This window comes from Hippoglossus stenolepis, chromosome 5 (genome assembly GCF_022539355.2).
Source record: "Hippoglossus stenolepis isolate QCI-W04-F060 chromosome 5, HSTE1.2, whole genome shotgun sequence".
In the NCBI taxonomy this organism is placed as follows: domain Eukaryota; kingdom Metazoa; phylum Chordata; class Actinopteri; order Pleuronectiformes; family Pleuronectidae; genus Hippoglossus; species Hippoglossus stenolepis.
The window spans coordinates 18,527,720-18,553,390 of record NC_061487.1 but is presented as its reverse complement, the minus strand read 5'-3'; the positions used below and the strand labels follow the sequence as shown (position 1 = coordinate 18,553,390).

Below are 25,671 nucleotides of genomic sequence, written 5' to 3'. Positions count from 1 at the left end.
TTGAGCTGTTTTGTCTGTCCACTCATGTTGACTGGATGAAACCTCTCCAGATGAGATGAGTCAGAACAGACGTGGTTTCCATCGTTTACACTTCAAAAACTTAAAATTTCAAAAAGGATGGCGACACCACGTGTAGGTTTATGTCTGTCGAGGTGGGAAGGCAATAAAAAGACTGAACACTCCTCTAAAAAGGTAAATAACTCACATTTTTCTGTTAAAAAAAAAAGTTATTTACTATTCTGCCCTCCCCCTTGACCTGGAGGTTGTTTTATGCAGATTTCTCCAAACATTATCAAGACAGAGCAATGATTTAAATACTAGTATTAGACCTGATAATTATGTCGTATATAGTGTGTGTAGTAAAGAATCCAGACATATACGGGCTGCTTAATTCTTTAATGGCCTTGTTCTGTAGGACAAACAAACTTTCCCACATCTCCCACTGTGCTCATTCATAACTGGATTTGATAATGAGGAAAAGCCCAATTGATTTAAATACCTTTATTTATCCTAATCTTGATCTAAACGTACAAAAAACAAAAATAACCCCACACAATTTATGTTCTTAGGTATGACCTTTACAACATTATTACTTTGAGACAATATCTTACGTCACAATAGGACTTTTTCCAAAAATAACTGTGAGCCAACAGGTTTCCTTTAAAATCAGTTTGTGGTTCTAATAGAATAAACAACAAACCTGTGTATAAATGTGATGGATTTTAATACCATGCAATGATATTCATTTGTACAATATGATATGTATCGGTGCAAATGCATGCAGAGTATTACTGTTGAGTGAAAACCTGTCAAGTCTCCAGAGGAGGAAACTTTATAAGACAATTATTTATTAATTAGCAGGTTTTAGTTCGGTAGAAAACATAGCAGCTGTTTCAGAATCATTACTAATGTCAAAAAACGGGGAAAATCTACTCAGCATATTACTTCTATTAAGTTCACCTCTTTTTCCCAAAATTTCTACAGTCAGAAATTTAGAAGACATATATTAAATCTATATGTGCATATTCTAGAAGTCATCTTTCTGCTGGTTGACACTTTAGTTCCGTCATAAAAACAAAGAAGCCAGCACATAACCGAGTACAAAATATCTCCAGAAACCAGCTGGCAGGCAAGCAGTGGTGTTGCCCCAAATGTTCCCTCCATCATCACACGACAGTAATGGAGACAAAGTTCAGGAGTCATAGTGGGCGACTGGTCTCTACGTTTAACAAATCCATTATCTAAAAACTGAAAAAATAGAAATACACTAATACTTTTGGCTCATCTCTGAATGTAACACTAAAATGAAATGTGGGAGCGTTGTTGGGCCTTTGTGTGGCTGGAGAGGGTTGGCACAGAGTTTCATTCACAGCAGGACCAGGTCTCGCGGGGCCGACGGCCTCATGCGTTGGAGTCCTCGTCTGTTACACTGAGGTTCGGTGAATTCGAAACCACTTTGAAGAATTCATCGTCTTTCAGCATGCTCTGGTAAAACCAAGGACAAACAAAATGTTTTTACTTCACAGCCACAATAAACTAAAACATATATATATAATGACGTGAACGAGAACTGTAGATTCTCACCGTCAGGTTTTGAATTTCCTCGGAGAAAGCTCCAATCTGTCTCACAGTTCCCTCAGAGTCCTCCATCTGAGAATAAAGAGAAGCAGCTTTAAAAAAAAAAAACCTGACACTCACAGTAGATAATAAAAACCAGACACTTCCAAGGAACACTGGTGAAAACACACAGAACAAAGAACAATTGTGTGCTTTTAGTAAATATGTTTTTTTAATAATATGAGAACATGATTGAGTTTACTCGCCTGTTCGAGCCTGTCGAGGTCGTCCTCGTAGATTTGGAGCTCGTAGCCCTTCTGGAAGCTTCGTCCCTTTGGCATCTCCACATCCATCGGACACACGTACTCCTCACTGTCCTCCTGCTTCTTCTTCCTCAGATTGCCAAAGCTACCAAACGACAGCTTCTTCGGCTGGTATGAGGAAAAGAGAGAGAAGACAAATACACATCTTATTTAGCTACTTTTACTGTAGTTTTTTAAGAGCAGAGTACATTTCAAATATTTGATATTCCTCACTGCACTTTTGTAGTATACCGGTAATGTTACCCATTTCTTTCATTTATTGTAATGTCCTATTTTTTCTTATTGTCTGTGATTAAATGATGAATGAAAATATAAAATGTCGAGAGTTTTCTTGGAGGTTTTACTGATATTTAAAATGTTTTCCTTTCTGTGTAGTCCAGATACAAGCAGGACTGGAGGATGAGCAGTATCCTCAGTATCGCATGTAGTACCTTGACCTTGGTGGTGGCAGTAAGCAGAGTGTAGTCTGGGTTTTCAAGACACTCCTGTTTGAGCTGCTGGGCCTCGGAGCCAATGAGCAGGTTGAAATGTGTGGCGAGGTGGCGACGCAGCAGAGTCTTGTTCGGGGGGATGTTCAGCAGCAGCGCCATGGTCTCCACGTTGTACCGCGGCTCCAGAACCTGAGGAGAGGGGCAGTGTATGAGGAGTTGTGGATATTTGAGGAGAGTCTGTAATCTAATTAAAACAGAACAACCGACTCCCTTACCATCAGGCCACCGTGCACACCACTGCCTCTCAGGTTGGGAGCGTATTCAGCGAGATCCACAGAGCGCAGCCACTCCATCACCCTGTGGTTGGTCCACTGTGAAATCTCTGCGGGAGAGATGTTGTTCTACAGGCAGAAAGTGGAGAAAAGAGATGAATACATCGAAACTAACAGTATAGTTGAATGTAGCTATTATTAGAGCACGCTGCTAAAACCTCATCAGACGGACGACGACGCAAGCAGTTGGGCTCGTAGTTGTTGAGTCGGAGCACTTGAATAGCTCTCTTGATGCTGAGGTGATGCAGGACGCTTCCCACCTTCAGAGAAAGCAGGTCATCCTGAGGAACAAGGCAAGACGTCAGTGATACAGTGAGTGTATCATTAAATAACCAGAGGCTTCATTTTTGTCACAAGTATCACAGAGGGTGAGACTGTCTCCACTGAAGCTCAGACTCTGTGTAATAAATCTAATGAGAAGTGGCATTGGAGTTGTCAGAGCCACTTATCTGCAGGGTCTGTGGAGGAAGCGTCTCTTGCCAACACTCACCACTGTCATGTAGTGCAGCATGCGGCCGTCCACTCTCCCCTCATCAAACTGGGTCTTATACTGAGGCAGACCAATGTCATCCAGCCACCCTGAGAGAAGGAGCAATGGAGAAAGCTTCGTCAGACAGAAGTCAGGACAGTCTAATCCCTTGTCTACACGAGTGCAGATACGTTCCCCTCCGTTTAAAAAAGAAACCCCATCCAGACAAGATCACAAAACAACTAGAAACATTCAAACAAGCATGTCGGGCCAGTAGGTGGTGATATAATCTACATCAAAGCAGCGATTCCTCACTTGTCACCCAGTTGTAGTCCAGCTTTCCCTTATTGTCTTCCTCCTCTGAGCCGAGGGCCTGCAGAGCCAGCTGCAGCTTCTTTCTGTGCAGCGGGTGTTTGATGCCCAGCTCCTGAAACACCCACAAGTAGACAAGTGAGGACTATGCACCCCAGGGTGCTTCTACACAGCACGGTCCAACAACAACAAGAATACTTTGCCTGCCAGCTTTGGTAAACTTATTAAATTATTCTGCCTGGTCTCACCCTCTCCAGGTCATGTTGTGAGGCCTGTAGCAGCGTCTGTCCAGAGGAGATCCAAACACGAGCCATGTTCACGTAAAGACCCAGACCCTGGTCCTGCAGCCAGTTGCACACCTGATCCTTTGACCAGCGTGCAAAGGGAGCATCAACCTCACTGAGAAAGACACAGAATTAAGTTTAAATTGTGAGATATTACATGCTTTGTTATCCTGACAGGCTGCTTTGTCCATCGTCCCTGTATGAGCTCTATATTTCATTGTACAGCAGATTGAAAACAAAGAAACCACATTCCGAGTCTTATTATTCAGGCTGAATGCACAGACTCACTTGTTGACTTGCTGGAGATCACGTGACCAACCCAGTCTGGGTCCCGCTGTGGCTCGCACACCACCCCGCTTGAACTCACCCTCCTGTAAGTTGTCATCCAGGGTGAATGTGGTAGACTGACTTCTTTTTAACCTGAAAAAGATGTCAGTGTTAATATTAAAAACACAAATTAAACTAAATCCATAGTCAGACAGCAGTAGGACTAATAAAGGATCGTATCTGCACACTTTTATACATTTCTAGCTGATATTAAAGAATTACATCTACATCCATATAAGTCTCTTTTATGACTTAGTAATGAGTAGATTAGTAGTGAGTTACTTAAAATTAAGCGGTTGAGATCTTCACATCATTTTTTACTCACTTTCCAAATAGTTTCATTATGCCTTTGGATTTTTTTTTGCCTTCTGGGGTCGTAGGGAGCGTGTTGGTACTGTCACTGTTAGCAGACCTCTGTGGCAGCCCGGCCAGATCCAGATGGTCGGTGCCCTGTCCCTCTGTTTCAGCTACACAAACAAATTCCAACAGAACACCATCAGCATCCGTGTGGGAAACATACACAGATCAGTGGAGACAGAGCCGCTGCACTGGGCCAGAAAACACTCCTAAACAGACTGAAAGGTCAGGGCGATGGGCATTAAAGAAATGTCCCGTATAGTAAACAGTACATGCATTAGGTTATGTCTGACTGAGTCTGGAATAATAACCTTTTATTTCATTAGGTATAAAAGAAATTAGTCGTTTTGTTTTAGATTTTTAGTTTGGGTATTCAAGATCCAAATATACCTTTATGGGTGATAATCTGGGTTTCGCAACTTGAATTTGCATTTACGAAGAAAACAGAGTGTAAACAAATACATGCAGGCAAACCAACATACACAATAGACTGCCTGAATGTTGGACAGTCAACATGTGTGCAACAGTGGGTAGTGACAGGGGTGTGGTTGTTAAAGTGCTGCAGCTACTGAAACGTGATATGATAAAAAGATGTCAGTTGATGAATGATTTTAGAAAAGGCAAAGACGTACAACCACGCAGGAGATACTCAGTAGTTTCCTTTGCTTGGAAAACTACTGCAACGCTACAATGACCCAAGGTCAATACTGTACCTAGCATAGGCGCACTCGCACTCCGGCTGCGGTCTTCATGTGTTACAAAGCACACACACAACACACGACAGGGTCCAACAGAGAAAGAACAAGACAAGAGGGCAGATATAATTGAAATGACAACAGGATTGGGAAGGTGGAAAAAAACAGACATGTACAGTTCACACACACACACAAAAACAAATGCACAGGACGAAGGGCACACGACAGCACAGAAACAGACTTCCATAATTAAATGGGGCCCACAGGTTGTGTGGGCTGCAAATTATGGTCCATAAAGTGTACACCATGGGTGTGGCTTGAGAAAATAAAAAGTGGTTCTGGGTAAAAGGAAAGATCTTCAAGAAAATCTCACTGTGTCATAAACATCCAGTCAGCTCCACAGCTCACTTCACGTAACACACAGTAAACTATGTGGGCTAAGTCACTGTGCACACACACAATTGCCAAGTTATATGCAATGATCTTACCAAGGTTGGGAGTGCTGCCGGACTTTTTGCCACCGCGGATCTTGAAGAAACCTTTTCCAAAAGATGTACGAGCTTTTCTCGAGCCAAAGCTGTCGTCCTCTGTGGTGGCGGGCAAAGTGGCCGAGGGACTCAAAGGTGGCTTTTCACTCATCTTACCGTTTTCCTCACTTGGGCTCTGAAAGAAGGAAAAACATTACTCACATACAGCATCAGTGTTTACACATATTTAGTATTAAGTAGAAAACTCTAATAGAGTTGGCTAATTTGATTAAATTATAATATATGAACATTTGTCTGAAATACAATTATATACAATTTTTTTTTTTTCAAGAAGGACTTCTTTCCACATATAACTTTTTTTGGTTTTACCTTTTCATTATTGCCCTTATCGCTCTTATCCAGCTGTTCCTGGCTGCTCGTCTTTGTGGTATCTTGGTTACTGAAATGAGAAACCACACCCACCAATAAACACTTCATTCATGTCAGAGAAGCTGAGATAGTAAACGTGTGTAACATGGTCATTAGAAACAGCAGTGTGGTGATACAGGACATGAACTGCTGTTACACACATTGTTCTCATGTGTTAATTATAGAGGGAAACTGTTACAGCTCCTCAAACCTCGTACGACTGCAGCCTATAGACAGACGTGTGTAATGTGCTGCTACACATTGGGTATTTCATTTATTCATATATGGTTATGAGTAGTGTTAAAGTTATGATGTTCAGTATTTACTGAGTAAAGTAAAGCATAGAATTGGAGTGGGTGCAGTGCGTTTCATATTTTACCGCTCCATGTCTGTTGGTGAGGACTCAGACACTCGTTCTGGGTCTGAGGGGCTCGGTGCAGGTGAAGACTCTTCACTCAATCCATTTAGACTTTCCAGCTGAGCACAGAGCAGAATGAGAAAAGAGGACGGGCGAAATTAGGCTACTTAGAGCTCAAAGTCTTAAAACACGATAGTAGAAATCAACACACACGACTACTGGACTGACAGGAGATGTTATTTCATTAATTGGACCTCGAGCCCTTCAACGCTCGTATCACAAGTGTGAACTTTACCGGAGTTAATGATGTTTTTCTGACCACTTTAGAGTTTTATGCGTTGTGAAGCAGCTCGAGGGCAGGAAAGGTACAGAACGATAACCAATTAACAACCAGCACTAAATCAGGAAGAAAACACCACTATAATAGTTTAAGGTTTCCAATAACTGTTTGTTAAATGTCTTAATCACTTTCTACATTTTTGAGAATGTAAATTAAAAATAAATGATATTTCAATACAAACATGTTGTTAAAATGTTGTGCTGTAAACCATTCGAATTTACTTTAACCCCTGACTTGCGATAGTCACACTACATCATTTGATTCTGTACAAACCTCATCCGGACTCATCCTTTTCAGCTGCTGAACATCTGTAACTTCATGCCTTTCTGGTTCAAAAGACATGGGGATGTTTAAGAACGCAAGTGAAGCATCACCACCATACTCGTTCTCTTTGGTTTTGTCTGGAGAGGAGAAACAAATAAGAGACAACTGAAATTACTGAATGCTTTGACTTGTAAAATAAGAATCTGCTGTTTTATTTGGCATTCATCAACCATCCCAGAACTCAGAGCAACAGAAACAGGTTAAACAGTCTCTGACAGAGAGATCCCGCTCTTTTGGATTGGGTAAAGGGAAAAATGGATCATAGACAAATGAGATTAAATATTCAAGAAAACTTTATGTAGTAATAATAAATATATATATATTTTCTTAATTTCTTCATTAACAAGAGCCCAGCTGATAATGTCAGTGCTCATAAGATGGTCTTTCACAATTTAGCTCTGGGACCTGTTTAATACTGGGTTTCTGTATCCATCCTAACACAAAGTAGCGTTATATAAACCAGTGTAACAGCAAACAGCCAGCTCAGAGAAATACAAATACGCCCATAGGAAAACAAGGAAATAGATAAAAGGGGTTGTTGTTTGACAGCTGATGTATTTGATAACAATGGCAGTTTTCAAATTTTCCATACTCTAAACCACAGATTTGTCATAAATTTTAGGAAAAATTAAAAAGAGCACTAGATCCCTGAGGAAAATCAATGATGGCTTTCATATGACAAATAAGGCCACTTGTCTTAAAATTGGAAATCAGTCTAAAACCTATGATATACTTTGAAAACTTGCTGAGAGTAATTTAACATACATTCGATCTGTGGTAAAACGTAAACCTATCAAAATTAAACATATTGCTTGTGCAGCTGACCTACTTTAGTCACCAACATTAAAAGGGTCAGTGTGTAGGATTTTGTGACATCTAGTGGTAAAGTTGCATGTTTCAGCTGACACCTCACCCTCCCCCTCCAAACATGAAGGAGGACCTAATGTTGTAGTAGTCAGTTGTCATAAAAACTCAAAAGGTGTTTAGTGTGTCCATTCTGGGCTACTGTAAAAAAACATGGCGGCCTCCGTAGAGAGGACCTGCTCCTGATATAAAGTATTTAAATATAAAAAAGGCCCATTCTGGGGTAAAGAAAACAACAATTCGTACAATTTAGGTGAAACACACAAGTGAAAACATCACTAGGATTATTTTATATTAAATTTCTGGATCCCTTTCACCTAAATCTTACAAACCGAACCTTTACATTTTATCATTCATCTACTGAGTCTCACCTTTCTTCCCCTGCACTGACATCACCATGTCTTGAACTTTCTTGTACCGTAACAGCGACTGTTTTAGTTCCTCAATCTTACGATCCTGCAAAGACGAAAACAATTTAAACGCACAATGAGGACAAGTGTTCAGGAGGAGTTGAATCAACTGATTTGTTAGCAAGTGACAAACTTTTCAAATGTACCTTCTCTTCATTGGCTGCCATCAATGATTCAACTGCCTTTTTCATTCTCTGCACTTCCACATCTATTCAGGGGGAAACAGGGATTACAGACGAAGAACAGTTGTGCTCACAGTGTTTGAGGAGGGTGAGAAGTGGAGATGCATAAAAAGCCTGAACACACAGGGTGAAACTGCAAGATTCAGACCAAACTGGCTGGAACATTCCTGACAGTGATTCCAGTAACATCACAGCCACTTTCTTTGTTTTTTTCCAAGAATCTTTTAAACATCCTTGTGTGAGCAGGTAGACATATTTCACGCCTGTAGAGCATTTTCACTTTTCAGAACGCACACTTTGCCACAAAGCTGAATCAGCAGTAGACCCTCCACATTCAGTGAGTTGGGAATGAAAGTTTCATTTACAACCAGATAAAAAGAAACTAATGTGCTGTATACAACCTCCTCTTCTACGTTTCTATCTATACGTGAAACTATAACGGACCAAATTAAATTTCAGTTAAATTTGATGCTTCTAATACAAATAAATGTAACATTTTAACACATTTAAGGGAAAATTGGTCGAGCTATGTTTTTTATTCCTGCTAGTATTTTCCTTAGTATTCTGAGCAGATTACATTTGCCTAGAATGAGATATAACACACAATGTGGAATTCTAAAAGTTTTAATTGACAGACTATTATTAATCATTTCTCAAACTTTCTATGGATGTTTTGATAATATTGATGTTGTGAATTCTTTTGGTTATGATAATTATTAACTGAAAATGGACGCATGTGCCCACATTCGTTTAGCAGTGTGAACGTAAATGCGTCCTGGGCCACATTGACAGACTGTTGTGCTGCCATCCTCCCGAGTTTCATATTCCCAAATACTGAGGATTGACATCTACCTGTTAATGCAGGTTAATATCAGGGCCGTTCTTAGGGAGGGAATGTGTGCACTGAGGGAAAAACAAAATTGCTCTACTTGGGTGAAGGATCACTGATGGGGCAAGGTGCAGACATGAAGACAACACTGATTAACAAAGATCCTGTCACACAGCACTGCACATGACAACATCAAAAGGTTAGCAGAGCACACACTGGTTGATGGTGTGAGCAGTACAGAGGAGGATGGGACAGATGATTATTATTGGAGGACATGAGGAGGGAGGATGAGTGAGCAGCCTGAATAGTTATGACAAACAGTTCATTCCTCATTCCCATTGAAAACAGAGAAGCAGACATTCCTTGTTGCTGTTCCAGGGTGGACACCAAAAACACACCGATAACACACAATGGCTTTTGGATGACCTTGAATTCGTTCAGCTCAAAATGACAAAAAATAAAAGTGTCACAGGAGGTGTGGTGCTCTATGCTCGGGTATTAGCACTCTGATGGGTTATAATGGACAAGCAGAGTTCACATGGCTCATGCTCGTTCATGCAAACAGGGGTTGAGATGGGTGCAGTAATTAAGTGCAATGATAAACACAAACATAAAACCCCCCTTACGTTTCTCTTTCAGCCTCTTTCTAAGAGTTTCATCTGGATGAGACACTAAACAGGACAAAGAATTATGAAACAAACACTGGTTGGTTGAGGATTCGGTCTTCTGCTTTGCTACGTATACACAGAAACGACCACTCAATCATATTAACATTAAGTTGAATATGTGAGGTTAATCATCATGCGTGTTTGTTTTCAGACAGGCTTGTGATTCAATGAACACTCCCACCTCTGTCTGAGAGATCTGCACTGCTCAAGGCCATGGCTTTGAAGCCCGTCTCATCCTGCATTCTCCTCATCTCTCCGTCTCTGCCCTCCAGCTGCCTTCTCAGTATGGCGAGCTCCTCCTGTTCAACAGAAGAGAACAGTCAGGACATTTCCTCCACCACCGCACCACTACAAACAAACCACAACACAAGGATTCACAGATGATGACGTGGTGTACAAACACGCAGGCCACACCTGCTCTGCTGTGTGTGTGAGGTGCAGGGAAAGCACTTATGGTTGGGTGGGCTGAGGTAATGACATATACAGGAACAATTATATAAATAAAATAAAAAATACAAGGTTAAGTGACCGGAACAGGAATCAAGCATGGAGACTAATTAGATTGTAAAGAGATTTGAATGAAGGAAATTAGTAGGATGAGTGAAAAGAGGGATACAAATACAGAAAAGTTTTTTGGGAAAAAGCAAAATTAAGGTATAGCTTTCATCTTGAAAACATAAATCTGATTAAACTGGTGTTTTGTTAAAGAAGAATCAAAAGGAGCTCACTGTACTTTACTATTCATTCAACTGTATGGCACAGTTTAGTAAATCAAGTTATTTCATTCTTTGCCAAAAATAAAATTTCTACAGAGTTTTTCTAGTCATGACCACTCAAAGCGCTGTCCACTAAAAGTTTCATTCACACACTCATTCATACAGTGCTTCTATATGCAGCACTTTATCGACCACACATACTTCACACACTGACAGTTCAGCTGTTTAGGGTTCAGGTTCTTGCCGAGGACACTTTGGCATGCAACATGACATCATTCTGCCTAAAAGGGTGAAAAAAAAACTACTGCAAAGCAGATTTCAGGATTTTCCTCCTCAAAAATTAAAACAGAACAGGAGCCAAAGGGAGAGGTCAAAACCATAATCATATGGCAAGCACGACAGTCATCCTGAGAAAAGCCAACCTTCATAGCCTGGAGTTTGTGCTCCTTCCTCTGTTTCTCATACTGCATCTGGCCCATTTTGATTTTCAGGCTAGAAAGCTTGGCCATTAGCAACTAAGCAGTAGAGAGACAAACCAAGGAAGGAGGAAGAGACAGGGGTGCAGGAAGTGAAAGATTAAAGTGGTCAAGAAGGTAGAATACCTGGGTTTCAAACCAAGATATTTAGAGTAAAAAGTACATTTCAAAATGGACATTGGTGATCGACAGTCAAAAGTAAATGGCTACTGCAAAAGTCTTCCCCTTTAAGTTTCATCCAAGATAAAACATGCAAATAATAACAACTCATATCCAGTGAACAAGGGATCCTACAGATCAAATGGAGTCATCTCAATCATATACAACTTAATACAGTGCCTTCAAAACAGTCACTGGATTCTGTGAACAGGAACACGTCATTAATAAAATCATACTGGGAGCAGTTATCAGAAGCAGACAATGATGTTGATAAGATGTTTTTGAATGAACACACAATAGATACAGTAATTCAGGGGGGACAACATGGTGGTATGAATGATTTTCTCTCTTAACTGGCCCAGCCACACTACAGAGGAAGTTTGTTACGCTTGAGACGACAGCTACGGGAGATAAATAAACAACCAGGAAAGAATACAACGTTAGCCTTGAATAGTTTTTATATGAACACTAAGAAACTCACCTTTGTTGATTTAAGTTTCTTTTCGAAAAGTAGTTTTTCACTCTCCATGTCTGTCAACCTGTACCGCAGTTCGTTAATTTCAAGAATCAAATCCTGAAAGAAGAGAAAGTGCATATCACAGAAAGATGGTGAAATAGGTTAATGACTGGATACACCCTAGAGTTATATTTGTTCCTCTGCGGAGGAGCTGCTTAACAATATCATGAAGTTTTCTGCATGGTTTATCTGGGAGCAGTACCCCCCCACATCTTATCACATTAAATGCTTTTGACCCGACTTCAAATAAAGTCCAGCAACATCTATAATTATTCATCTTTAATAGCAACTAGCACAGCAGGCGTATTTCTCTTGGTTAGTCGGGTGAATGTTAAAGTTTATTTTTCTAATGTTTTGCAGCTGCTTTGAGACCGACAGTAAAAATCAGACGTCCCTCTCCCACACAGGTGTAAGACAACATGAATGAGTGTTGTGTGTGTGTGTGAACTTAGTCTACAAATTACCTCACATACCTCACTGTCCCTAAATCTGTCATCAAAGTTCACTCTGTCCTTGTCAATGCTATTGAGCCTCAGCTTCAGGTTGGACACTTCAGAGATCAGCTCATGCTTCTGGGTCTCCAGAGAACTTCTGCACAGAAGCTCCTACAATGATAAATAAAGATTGTTATATATATATAAAAAAAAAAAATTGTGAAATAGACTCCATTTATATTGCCCTTGTAGTCTCAAAGTAATGTACACTAAAAGGTACAATCACACACATATTTATACAGCGCTTTTATATGGAGTACTTTATCCATCACACATCATTTACACTGTTGGGGTTTAGTGCCTTTCCCAAGGACACTTTGTTGGGCAGCCCGGAGGCAGGGGATTAAAACCAGACTCTTCTGGTTGTGGACGACTCGCTCTTCCTCCTGAGTCACAGCCGACCACAAAGCTTCCATGTTCTCATTATTGGCAGCACACATCATACCGGAAATATGGGTTGTTTATGTAAATATTTATATATAAATGGTGCTATATATTTAATAGCATTATGAGTGAAGGTGATGATAACATGTCCAAAGGTCACTAAAGCATTGTGTTTGGTCTTGTTGACAGTATAATGATGAACAAAAATACAATGGCTCAGTGCTTTGAGCTAAAGGAAGACATGGAAAGTTGCCAACATGATATTAATAGCCGACAGCAAACACCAGTAAGTGATAAGAGGAAAAGAACTCACATCTTCCAGCTTAAAGTCACTGTCCAATCCACACCCGTGCAAAGCTTTCCCAACTGGGTGACTCCTGAACTGCATTATATATAAAATACATGCATGCACACAGACACACACACCTGTTGCAGCATCTCCTCAGTGGCGTTGAGTTTCTCCCTGTGCTCCTCCAAACATAAGTCCAGATCCCGAATCTTCTCTCCCTGAGCTTCCACCTGGTCTGTCAGCACACTCACCTGCATGGAACCATGCCATTACTCATTTTAGTTTTTTTAACTGACATTAAATAGGTCTGTGTTGTAAAAGTAGAAACGTGAGATTTGAGTTCCTTTGACTTTGTTAAAACTGGTTAATATTGCTCGATTGGTACCTGAAGCACCAGAGACTCCTTATCGCTTTCAAGTCGGGAAAGCCTTTCCTGGTAGTGGTCACCATTACCCAGAGAGACATGTCCATTGGACTGCAGGGACAGAGGGAAACGTGGATTAAACAAAGAACCATAAGAGATGATTTTAAGTTCAGACATGGGGAAATTGCGCCGATGACTTAATTCCTTCTGCGGTTTTTAAAAAGCTTTCAGTGAAATGATCTCAGATTAAATGTTTCGTATCAAAGTGTGACATGTTACACTGCTTTACTCTGCTCAAACAAAACCTTACATGGCTGAGAAGAAAGCTCACATTCACTCTGCTGTACACAGAGTGAGTTACAGCATTACACAAAATCTCAGTCATTTATCTGGCCTACAGCCCATCACTCTCCAAAACAGCACTCTGGTTCCCAAGCGGCTGGCGTCCTTCTTGCAGCACACTGGCTGTGGCATTGACAATACCAGCATTTAATGGTGCATTCCCAGGAAACTGTGTAGAAAGGGACAGTCTTGTTTTCGCTTAGCAAACAAGTCGTTTTTTTTCTTAGACACAGGTTTGTTTGCCAACGTTTGTCTGTTTTAATGAAACGCACAGTGAGCTTATCAAGCAGCAATCCAGATGTGGTAAAGCTTGTTTGGAGCACATCCTGTTCCATTATCTCAGACAAAACTTCCTCCCCCGTTTACACAACCTTTCTAACATCAAGGGTTTCTTCATTCAATCATATCAAATGTGTAATAAAGAGCAAATCTCAAAATAACTTTAAAAAGAGCTAATATTATCAGCACTGGAGCCACTTTCAAGATGTTCAAAGCAACACGAGTCCTATCTTTTACACCTTTTAAGTCTAGATTAATAATGTGAAATCTGCCCTGAGGCTACACAGAGGACAACAGAAGAAATATTGATGTGATATGCAAAATGTGCATTTTCGTGGTGCCAGTTTCATACTAAATATAGTCAATGACACTAGCACTGTTATTTTACAAATGTTATGAGTCACATGTAAATATCTTTGACATGTGAGCTCCTCACCAGTTGACCATGGAGCCACTCGACCAGACTGTCGGCTGTGGAGTCGGGGATCTGGCAGCGCAGATTCTCCCTTTCCTCTGTGTCCATCATCTCCAGGACGCTTCTCAGGTCTTCCAGAAGGTGAAGCGCCCGCAGGCTGCCCATGAAAGGGGAGGTGGGCGACTGGCAGTCGAACATGCCGTTGGAGTAGTCCAGAGCCTTGGAACCTGAGGTGGAGCACAACAGAAGAAAATATAATATTAGGAGGAGCTTGAATTAAAAGAAAGACAGATGCACCGTCTCATACTTCACTGTGTTCTTATTTAAAAAGAAGAGAATGGACCATTATGTAGCTCAGGTTCTCATAGTGATTAAGGCAAATTGTAAATATTCATTGTGCCAAACAAGGGTCATGGTTTGACATCTGATCCTCGGAAGCCACATGTTTTTAAGGCCCTTGTGGAAAATGATGTTAGGGTGCTCCATTGATATAAAATATAAGTTGGTGTAACGAATGTAACAGTGCAACATGGGAGAACGTGGCTTAGAGCCACATATTCTAAATGAGGACACAGAGACTGCTGCACTCGCACATCCAGAGGAGGTCACGTGACTACTATTTAAATGTCAAACCATGAAAAAACAGCAAAGTATCTTTTATCACCATTTACTCAGCCTCAGAGTTACACATCAGAAGCGTTGTTGTTTTCAGCTTTAAATGAACTGATATAAATAAACTGATTTACATGCAACTGCCTGATTGAAATGTTATGCTGATGCTTAGAGCTGTCAGAGAACGTTACCTGCTATAATGCCATCCATCTGCTCCAGGGCCGCTGCCAACATGTCGCTGGCATCAGCCATCATCTTCAATCACTGATAAATCTGGAAGGAGACAATAAAACTTAATTAAAAACATAAAACAGCCACTCTGTTTTAGTCATTATGAAAACTTCATTGATATGATTGACAAAAATGCCCTATAATTAAAAACCAGCTTAAGCAGTGCATTGAAATTACATTTGATTTATAAAAAAAACTTGATCAAACGCTTTGCACTTTAGAACGTGTGCAGGGACATGAAGGATTTTAAAATCAAAACATTCTTCTTTATTGTGACTACAAACCCAGTAGTGTGATGCACTGATAATAGTTTAGTCTATGGAACAACAAGTCCCTGTGTGCCTGGGATGTAACTATCAACAGTGTAGGAAGAGGACTAATCCTGCAAACCTGTGACCAGTGTTTAGCTTTCTAGGCTTCAAAGTGCAGTGATGTTGGTGTTAAGCGTGTCATTACAAAAAGGTCCCCACCCAGGAATTAGACTACAACTGCAGTACGTCCTAAGCAACCCTCCATGTCTAAAAAAGGACTGCGTCCGGTATAACAGCATGTTTGTGAGACGGTCTGTTTAAAAAAAGGATAAGCTGAGTGATCCGTAAGAAAAGGCCATCCATCTAAATGGTTACATGATAACCAGGGTACGTGCGCTGCTGAGTTGTTCTATCTTATGTAAATTCTGTCCCGGTAAGGCTGATGAATAATGTATTTCAGAATATCAATCAGGCCATTTACGTTTAATATCGGCACAATGAATGTCCTGCCAATGGGACACTGGACTTTTGTTTGGAGCTCAGTAGAGACACATTTTAGTGTCCCAGTGTTGGACATCTGCCAAAACAGCACAGCAGTTCCTTTCTCTGTGGGTGTTTAATCAAAAGACACAACACACACACACAACACACAACACGCACACACACACACACACAAACACACACACACACACACACACACACACACACACACACACACGTGCACATCAACACACAAACACAGTTCTCCACGCTCCTTTTAAAAAGGATAAAGATCCAGCTTTATTATCATTAAGATGACTCCTCATTATATCTCTGCTTCTTGTTTACACTGAACCCAACAGGCTGGCATATTGGCGCCACTGTGTGTGACTTTACATAACATGGCATTTCAGAAACAGAGGTGTGAGGTGTAACACAATGGTTGTCCCTTTCACCCTGATGTTGATTCGGCGCTGTGACTAACTTCACAGGCTGCAAAACGGAAGAACATCTACGGCCCCCCATTCCATGTTTGTACCATTTGCTCGAGACTCCAGCTTTAACAACTTACCCTAACCCATGTGGTAACCTTAATGTAAACCTAACCCTCAACTTAAACGTTTCTTCACCTTAATATTTAATGATTTACATAATGGGAACTTGTGTTTTGGCCATGAATAAAACCTAGAACACACACACACACCTTTTCCTTTAATCAGCTGCCTCCCATCCTGGGAGTGGCCAACACTGGGACATAGGACCATTTTCAAACTTTGTAAAAACCACCCACAGACCATACACTGTTATTTCAGCATTCCTGTGGTCACATTTTCCGTTATGTGTAAAATAAGCATGCACTAAAACATAAGAATCGTCACAACACACAGTAGGCTGTGGAGAGATGAGAGGAACCAGCAGGCCACCAGTCAGCTCCGTAATAAACTGCTCAGTGGTTTCTGAATGTGGGTAAAAATACTTCTCTCCGGCTGCCTAAAGTAAATGTCTGTCCCATTTCTCAAACAAATGGGAAAAGCAGATATATACCATGACATTTAAAAAAGGCCCAACAGTACACAGAACAATTATTTCCAACTTGGGTAAAATGTACAAAATCAACTGAGTCATTTCAAAAAGGTGACATTTAAAGAAAATGTCATGTTCACTGAATTGTGAAATACCTACGATCAGCAGTAGCACATCAGTGACATCTTGTCAGAAAGACATGTAACGTTAGACAGAGGCAGAAGGAGAACAAGAAAAATGTGAACTCAATTTCTCCAAACACACCGACGCAATTTATTGAGCACAAACATTCTTTGAAGAGAAAATTAGGACTGAGATGTACAGTTACCTTCTTTGTTGAATATCTGGTATTTTCTCAATCCATTGATTAATCATTTCCATGAAATGTCAAGACTGTGAAAAATAACAATCCCCAATTGAGAAGAATCATTAAATTAAGAAACAATAAGCAACTTGCTTGAAGACTTACTTTGAGAAATGAATGGTCGCTTGTTATTTTTCTGTTAACTGATTAGTCAACAAAATTGGAAAAAGAGAAGGGAAGAGGCCCAACTACATCCAACTCACTCCTCTAGAGTCAACAGCAGAACTCCAGTCTTTACAGAGCTTGGATTGTGATGACTCAAATTGGAGCATAAGCCTGGAAGGCAACCCCCTTAAAAAAAAAACTGAGTCAGATTTTCTCTTACACGAGAAAGGCAAATATGGGTACGGTTAACACATGGCTTTTAGAAAGCATACCTCAAACACACCGGCCAAGACCAGACATGCTGCTCGGAAAACCTGCTGTCCATGTGTCAGTCGGTGTTAAGACCCTGTCTGTGCCCTGGGTGAAGCAGTAGAAGTGCTCACAGAGGAGTCCAGCACAAATAACACCTAATTACAGAGCAGTGCACCGTGTCAGGAGCTGGGATGCCTCCATGGTTGGGGAATCAAAGGTAAACAAAAGAGAGCTGTAGAGCCAGGAGAGAAGGGGATTTCACCTACACGGTCTTTACTAAAAAAAATAAACTGTTCAAACAATGGTGGAAAACGTACTTAACTATTATATTTCAAAGAAGAGCAACTAATGATCACGTGTGAGCAGCTGGTACCAGTAAATGCTTGACATCGTCCTTCAAAGAAGTTTGAGATTATTAATCAATTATAGTTGCAGATTGATTTTCTATCAATCGACTTTTTGACTAACATTTTCAGCTCTATTGTGTTTTGAAGAATCGAGGATGACGAGATCTGTACCTGTGTTGGCTCGGCCCTGAAGTATCCATCTGTACAAGACTACTATCAAAGGAGACATCTCAAGAATCCCAACAAGCGAGCATCACTCTCAAAAACAAAGTGTCACTGTCTGCCCTTCTAGAAGAACCACTTACACCAACCAGAGGACACATACAGAGGCCTATTGTTCGTGGTATCAGGGTATTTTGACTGTAGGACAAGGGGCAGACAAAAGACAGAAAAAAAAAGAAAAAAAAATACACAAAGCAAAGCTACAGTCTGCACAACACTACAGCACCTGCCTGCCTGCAGCCTGTCTCCAGACCCGAAGAGCCACAGAACAAAACCAGAGGAAAAAAACATTCAGAAAGCCATCTTGCCCTTTGGTGAAAACAGGCATATAATTCATGGAGACATGCAGAGAATAATGAGCACAAGGGGGAGAGTGGACCGCTATAATGGCTTTTCAGATCCATCAGCTTCGGTCCCTTCAGGCAGAGAGATCCTACGTAACCCATCCTCGCTGGACACTGCACAGAGAGGGCTCTCGCACACACACATGAAATGGAAAACAAAATAGAAGACCCAGAGCCACTTGTCTCCGAGTGGAAAAAGTGTTTACAGCAGTCGTGCATCTGGCTTTAACAACCTGCATGGAGACTGGTTACACTGGTGGTAAAATGACCTGGGGAGACAGGAATTTACAATTCAGACATAAGTCATGCAGCACTTTCCTTTAGCTATTTTTATCCAGATTACAAAGATAAATCCGTGACAGTTTCTGTGGATATGAGGAGGATGGTCCAAGCCCCACCGCATAATGACACTTTCCGTGTTTTGAATCATGCAGACCTGGACTTAGTGTTTACCTTCACGCAAAGTTTCCATGAATGAAAAAGCCTAATTCTGGCTTACATACCTCATCCTGTTTTACCTCACACAGTGAATGCTCTATTCTCACTGAAAACCCCAGGGAACGCCTAAGAGTAGCTTCTGTGGGTGTATTCTGGCCCCGGCCACAGTGGTGTGTCCGACACAGGATGCTTATGATAATTGTATTAGGGGCACAATGCCTGCTACGGTTTAATCTCGTGACAGGGCTAATGTTATTGTCTCCCAGTTTAAGGGTGCATGAAATGAAGCCATGGGGCTGCGTGTCCAGTGATTCACGGACACAGTGGAGGCATTCATCAGCTGCCTGCAGGTCACCGCTCTGGAATAACCTGCAGCTATTTCCAACCTGGGAAAGCAGGCAGAATACACCATCACTAATTTTAAAAAGGTACACAACAACGAACAGGAATATGATGATTGTGAATCTCCACATTTTCTCAATCTTTAGACACACTGGAACTAAAAATTAAGAGGCACATGTGGGTGATGCAACGTAAAGACACTGAACAAAAGATGGAAATTGAGTTTTTGAGTTAAAGAGCCTCCGTGTGATAAAATCATCCAAGAATCTTGTTCTGCCTGTACACGTGCAAAAGATCAAATAAAAACCGTTTATGTTGGACAGCAGCACACATTCTTTTCACATTACTCACAACTGCCCTGCGTGCACCTTTACGTGATGTTGAACTTTAATGCAAAGAGCAATGAAAAACGCTGAATAGTGCACCTGTGTTGCAGCGGGTCGGGTAATGTTAACAGCTGAAGGTTTACACAGTTGTTTTGCTGTGTATAACACTAAGTCTACTTGATGCAGGTTTGCAGGTCAGCTTCAACCTTTATTATCACACCGCTAATATAAATTCCTTGCATTTTTTTGCTGCAATCTAAGGAACAGGGGTTTTCCCTCAAATCTGAACAATAATTAACCTTGTTGAGGAATCCCCCAGAGTTAAATGACACAGCGAGACATCTTCAAATTCCACACCTCAAGAGCTCGTCAAGTCTCAACTGCACAAAACAAACAGAAACAACCATTTAACTGATATATAGTGAGTACTTCTACAGGGTCATTAACTTGAGTCTGGTCCCTGGATTGCAGACAACACTGTTGTTTTGGAAACCATTTGGAGAAAGGGGAGAGTAAACTTTTAAGAGGTCAACAGGAGGACAATATAACAGCTGATCAAATTTCACACGTGGAAAAAAGAAAGAAATCTCCAGACACTAAAACACTAAACTAGCTCACTTAGTTTTACAGTGTGTTTCTACTCAAGTTGGGAGAACAGCACCTAAACGCAACATCAAACAAAGAGCTGGACAACATGTCCAAATATTAAAATCATGATGAGAATCTCATATTGGTGGATTACACTAACTTTCCTGATGAATGTCACAGGGATATTTCCTGAAGACAGATTCCTGCTCCTGGGTGGATGTGGAGGTTTTAAACTCTTATTACAGAGAAAGAACAAAAAACACTTACAAACAGTAATTACATTGCTATTGATTCATGTTATTTGTACAGCACCCACACGCACCATCTCACGGCAGTTTACATAGTAAGATTGAGAGTTAACAATATTATAGAAAAACCCAAACTGTCCAACAACAAGCGAGGACTTGTAGCAGAACCAGAACCAGGGTGGGCAGACAAGTGCCTCGACCGGTAGCTGGGGTGAAGGAAAATGGGGGGAGAGGAGGAATTTGATTGAAATTATCCAGAGAGAAATCAGAGAAACAGTTTCCTTGTCCAGCTCAGATCAAACCGGATGAAGTGTAAAAAGAAGTAGCCTCGGGCTGTGGGAAGAACGAGCCTCAGTGTGTGGAGCTAACGTTTGACTGATCTGCGATCATACGAGGTTGTTAGACTATTAACTTCAACATTAAACTTTTATCAAGAAGTTAAGTCTGAATACAAGTTGACAGCAGCTTTTCTTACCGTGCAAAGTGTTTTAAAAAAGTGACTCCCACGCGGGGATTTAACTACCGGTAACTTGTTGGAGATGATGGCAGCCTCCCCCTCCCGGTCCCTGAAGGCATCCCGTCAGGACCCAGCACCGCGGGGAGGACCGTCAACACAACCCAACGTTGTGTGGGAACAAATAAAACTATTTAAAAAGTGGACACACGCTCAGTCCACGTCCCCGGGAGCCGCAGCAGCTTTGTTCGCTTCGACTCCCGAACCCGAGTTAGTGGAAACAATCACGACAGAGTCACTCACCGCAGCTCCGCTCGAAGAAATGTGGGATGTTTCCGTTAGTTTGCCTCGTTTTCCCGGTTTTAAAAACCAACTCCGCAGTGTCCGGTTCGTCGACTGCTCGGTGCCCGCCAGTGCTACGCTACCCCCCGGTCCGTCCACATCGCTACGCCATGATGTCGGGGAGTGACGGGGGCTTTGCTGGAAAAACTTCGGGACGTCACCGCTGGAAAATCCCGCCCTGCCGCCGCCTGGACTGGGCCCGGATCCCGGAGCGGCTGCTTTTATATGACCGGAGTCGTGGCGCGTTCACCGGAGCACGACAACGATGGGACACGAGAGTTTTTCTACCAGATAGAAAAAAACTAAATCACCGTTAATCTCAACAACAACGAACGAGACACGGAGTACTACTTTAAAAAAACAACAACAACAACTCTTTGTTTGTCTGTAACACAACCAGAATGAACAAAACACATCAGTCGCTTCCGATGCACAACGACCGTGTTAAGAGAAAACGCTGGAGATTTATCAAGTTTTTCCTGAAACTCGAAAGCACCAGAATTCCTCAAAGTCTGGGAGGTGCCAGCGTGTCAGTCTCCAACGAGCACAAGCGACCCCTGGTGGTCTGTAGGTGTCAGGGGTGGAACAAGCAAACTACTTGCACTAAAATGCAAAAATAGTCAAATACAGGTTTACGTAGTTTTAATGTTTTGTTTAAGTAAAAGGACAATTCTTTCTAGAAGACATAACTTTAAAGAAGGTAATTAGGGATGTGACATTAATTTAATATTTCCTGTCTCAAACCATAGTCACAAAGTGCCTCACATAAATTAGATGACACCAGAAAATAGTAATACACAGTAAATATATGAAATAAAAGCAGCGGAGAACATACAACAGAAAGAGAATGAAAATGCATGAATCCAAAGGACCTGGTAAGACAGAAGCCAGTGTGAATAAACTAGTTTTCTGTTGTTTTTTTAAAGACTTCAACATAAGTAGGTCTGATGAGTCACATAAATATCATGTAGTGAAAAGTACAATTATCCCAGCTGAACTGAAGAGGTAAAAGTGTTAAGAAGCATAAAATGAAAATACCCAAGAAAAGTACTTCTACATTATATTTCAGTACATGTACGTTATAAGGATAACGCATCTACCATTGAGGCCCAGAACTTGTCAGCAGACAAGGTATTTATGTTTTCTCAAAACTTATTCTGGGTCTGTCACATAGTGTAAAATAATCTGGCCACAATTGCAGGGTAGATACAATAATACAAGAATGAGAAATAGAGTTTCATTGTGTTATGTTAGGTCTTATTTATTTTATAAGGAGAGGCATTCAGGCACAGAAAAACAAAGACAATATCAACAAACACAACAAAATGCAGCCAAATAAAACAATAATAATTAATACTGTGACAAAATAACTGTATGTCCATTTTCTAGTGCTCCCCAGTGTCTTCCGTGAAGTTACCCAACTGACATCGACATCATTTGTCACAGCAAATAAAAGCTGTGCTGCTGCAACGATTCTTGGAAATTTCAGTTTGATAATTTCTCTGCACTGAGTGAATAGAATACCCCACCACAGGTCAGCCGTGGGTCCCCAAAGCGGAGTCGCTCCTCACAGGCCTCTCCACCTTCACGGTGCTCGGGTCACATTCCAGCATCTCTCTGATCCAATCATCATCCAGCGCTCCCTCTATGAACTCCTCCAGACTGATGATGGCTGAAGACATAACAAGGACAGAGACAAAGAGCAGAGGACAGACTCTATTAAAATCACCGGCTTCTGTTTCTTCCTAAATCTATGCCTGCAAGTGTTTGAATCATGGAGTGGGAGTTTAATATGTTTTAATGCTTTAATTTTGATGTTTAAATTAAAGCAATTTAAATTAGTTATGTGCCCACTTCCTCTCTTGAACTCTGACTGATTAATACTGGTCTTAAAATAAATGTAAAATAAATCAAATGTTTTAAGGTTTGCAATACCTCACTTGAAGGTTTTTAGAAATAATAATTCTTTAAGATGGGCATCACTTCCATAACTTTTTAAATACTAATTTCTATTTGTATTTATATAACTTATTAACTTAAATTGAACAAACTTCATTCATTTGTGTGTTACCAATTGAAGCAATATTTAAATGTTGGTATAAGCGATTACATTTTTTATTTCCGTTGCATTCACAGAGAATACTTCATGGATCTTGTTGAAAGTAATCAGGCATATTTAGTTGACCTATATTTATGAGTGTGTAAATAAAAAATCTGGATCTAGTGAATTTAAATGTGTTTTCATAAGGGGAATGATGGGCCTTGGTGGAAGTGCTCCCTGAGTGCCCTTCTATTTATAAATGGATCCCAAGTCCTTTACAAAAACATAACCTGAGGACATGAGGTCAGTCTATTGAAAGGAAAAAGGCACCGAATGCTCGACAGAGTATGAGTGTGACATCCATTGTTTCAAGCTGAAATAACACTGCACCACGATTTCAAGCAGAAAGAGGAAACAATTTCTTCACCATTATTGTCTTTATCTAATCTCACAAATATCCTGTTGGTACATTCTTCAGCTGTGAGTGGGTTGGGCTTGGTCAGGGCAGCGGCTACGCTCATCTTATTAACTGCCTGTGAAGAGAGAGGACAACACAGATGGTGAGCTTCAAACATGTGACCTGAATTTGTATGTGTGACACAGAAAAGTGCACGCACACACCTGCATGATCTCCAGCATTTCCTCCTTTGTTATGGCTCCGTCTCGGTCTTTGTCATAAAGCTTGAATGACCAGCCCAGTTTCTCCACAGCTGAACCGTCGATCAGCAAACTGATGGCCATGACGTACTCCCTGAAATCAACCACCCCGTCCTACACAAGACAACCTGCATTAACAGCTTTGTTTATGGGATTAAAAAAACACATCAATATCTATTTAGATGCCGCACTAAGACATTATGTTATTTGTTATAGGGCTGGGCATTAAAAAAAATAACAATTACTGAAATACAATTTTAATCAATGGTTGAATAACTTCAATAAATATTGATGTATTTCCTATGTATAGTGAAGGCACAGTGAGGAGGTTTAACACAATTGATCTCAGATTTGAACAATGTTTTTTGCTGTTTATCATTTTCATAAAGAAGTGTTTAGAACCACAACATTCACTCAGGAGCAAAACTCTGTCTTTAAATCTAGAAGAAATAATAACAATCTGGATAACCTTTTTTGGAAAGATCATCCAGCCTTAATCCTGTTAATGCTGAAGGAAAATAGAAACTGATGTGTCCTTCTGAGTAGTTTTCTCACCCCATTATTGTCCAGCGTGCGGAATATCTGCTCTGCATACTCAGCTGACTCACTGCCCACTGTCCCATTGCAGAAATGCCTCTGAAACTCATGAAGAGTGATCTGCCCGCTGGGACATTCATGCATAAACTTCCTGTGACAAAAAACAGAAAGACGTTTATTTAACTGTAAAACCTGGAGGGTCAGTTTGGATGTAGAGTCACATTTGCAGCAGGAGAAACCGGAGAGAAAAATGAAGAGTTTAGAGAATTGAGGTCAACCTGTCCCCGTCCTGTGTGTGTGGAGATTACCTGTGTCTGAAAGCTTGTGTACACCTTAGGACTCGAGTGCTAAGATAATTAGGCTGAATCATTTTGAACCAATTTACTACAGGGTGACAAGGCCGAGCCATTCAGCAGCGCGTAGTCATGGGAATAATGTGGGGATGAACACAATATCGCTCCGGTTTATAGGACTGCACACATTCAATGAAATATAGAATAAGGAAAACAAGTCAGCATCAAAAAGGTAAAAGAGATATTTTGTAGCTTTATCAGGGAAACATCAAATTATATAAAGGACACAAAAGGGGACACCTCTTAAATGCAGTTTAACTCAAGGTATTCCTCTCCCTCTCCCTCATACATGCATCTTCTACCTGAATACACACGACACTGAACCTCTGTAGATCAACTCTAAAAAGCCAAATAAGAAATCTTACCTGAACCACTCATACAGCTCTGTAACATACGACTCTCCTCTCCTACAGGGCAGGTTGGCAGTTTGGCCCATTCTGTTCAGGAGAAGCTACAGCTCTGCATCCACCACTGACTTTATATACACTACAAATCCCAGGCTTATGCCACGCTTTCTTAATTGCGCCAACTACCTCATCACATATCACTTAAATCTCTCCTCAGAGGGAGGAACGGTGACGGAGGGAGAGGGGGTGCAACAGAAGGCAAATGTAATTAGTTAAAAAGGAGGCTGCTGCGGCTTCTTAATCCGCTTCACACTAAGGATGGAAAAATGCAGAATGAAAAGCTCAAATGTTCTTCTGGTGTTTGAAAATATTCC

At 40.9% G+C, this 25,671-nt stretch overlaps 2 protein-coding genes across 9 annotated transcripts; both read right to left on the bottom strand.

Annotated features, from left to right (window-relative positions):
- Positions 1-381: 381 nt before the first annotated feature.
- Positions 382-21,864, bottom strand: ppfibp1b (PPFIA binding protein 1b). 8 transcript variants are annotated; one of them, XM_035157939.2, is made up of 27 exons: positions 21,324-21,863; positions 15,197-15,278; positions 14,415-14,620; positions 13,379-13,468; positions 13,131-13,244; positions 12,291-12,431; positions 11,791-11,883; positions 10,140-10,257; positions 9,917-9,961; positions 8,426-8,487; positions 8,241-8,325; positions 6,955-7,082; positions 6,363-6,460; positions 5,945-6,014; positions 5,576-5,750; positions 5,106-5,138; positions 4,361-4,502; positions 3,997-4,128; positions 3,673-3,823; positions 3,428-3,539; positions 3,134-3,222; positions 2,802-2,924; positions 2,587-2,712; positions 2,312-2,500; positions 1,824-1,988; positions 1,585-1,650; positions 382-1,485 (listed from the first exon to the last, which is right to left on the bottom strand). In XM_035157939.2, exons 2-27 carry the CDS (start codon positions 15,258-15,260, stop codon positions 1,402-1,404), a joined length of 2,901 nt encoding a protein of 966 aa, XP_035013830.1. In that variant the 5' UTR covers positions 15,261-15,278; positions 21,324-21,863; the 3' UTR covers positions 382-1,401. The 8 variants fall into 8 exon arrangements, with proteins under 8 accessions (XP_035013830.1, XP_035013833.1, XP_035013831.1 ...); XM_035157942.2 differs by having other exon boundaries at positions 12,300-12,431; positions 21,324-21,862; XM_035157940.2 differs by lacking the exon at positions 21,324-21,863 and adding an exon at positions 18,230-18,365.
- A 733-nt stretch (positions 21,865-22,597) lies between these two features.
- On the bottom strand, positions 22,598-25,548 carry si:ch211-245j22.3 (uncharacterized protein LOC563798 homolog). The gene is made up of 5 exons (XM_035157949.1): positions 25,316-25,548; positions 24,616-24,748; positions 24,025-24,174; positions 23,831-23,936; positions 22,598-23,034 (listed from the first exon to the last, which is right to left on the bottom strand). Exons 1-5 carry the CDS (start codon positions 25,384-25,386, stop codon positions 22,898-22,900), a joined length of 597 nt encoding a protein of 198 aa, XP_035013840.1. The 5' UTR covers positions 25,387-25,548; the 3' UTR covers positions 22,598-22,897.
- Positions 25,549-25,671: the final 123 nt, after the last annotated feature.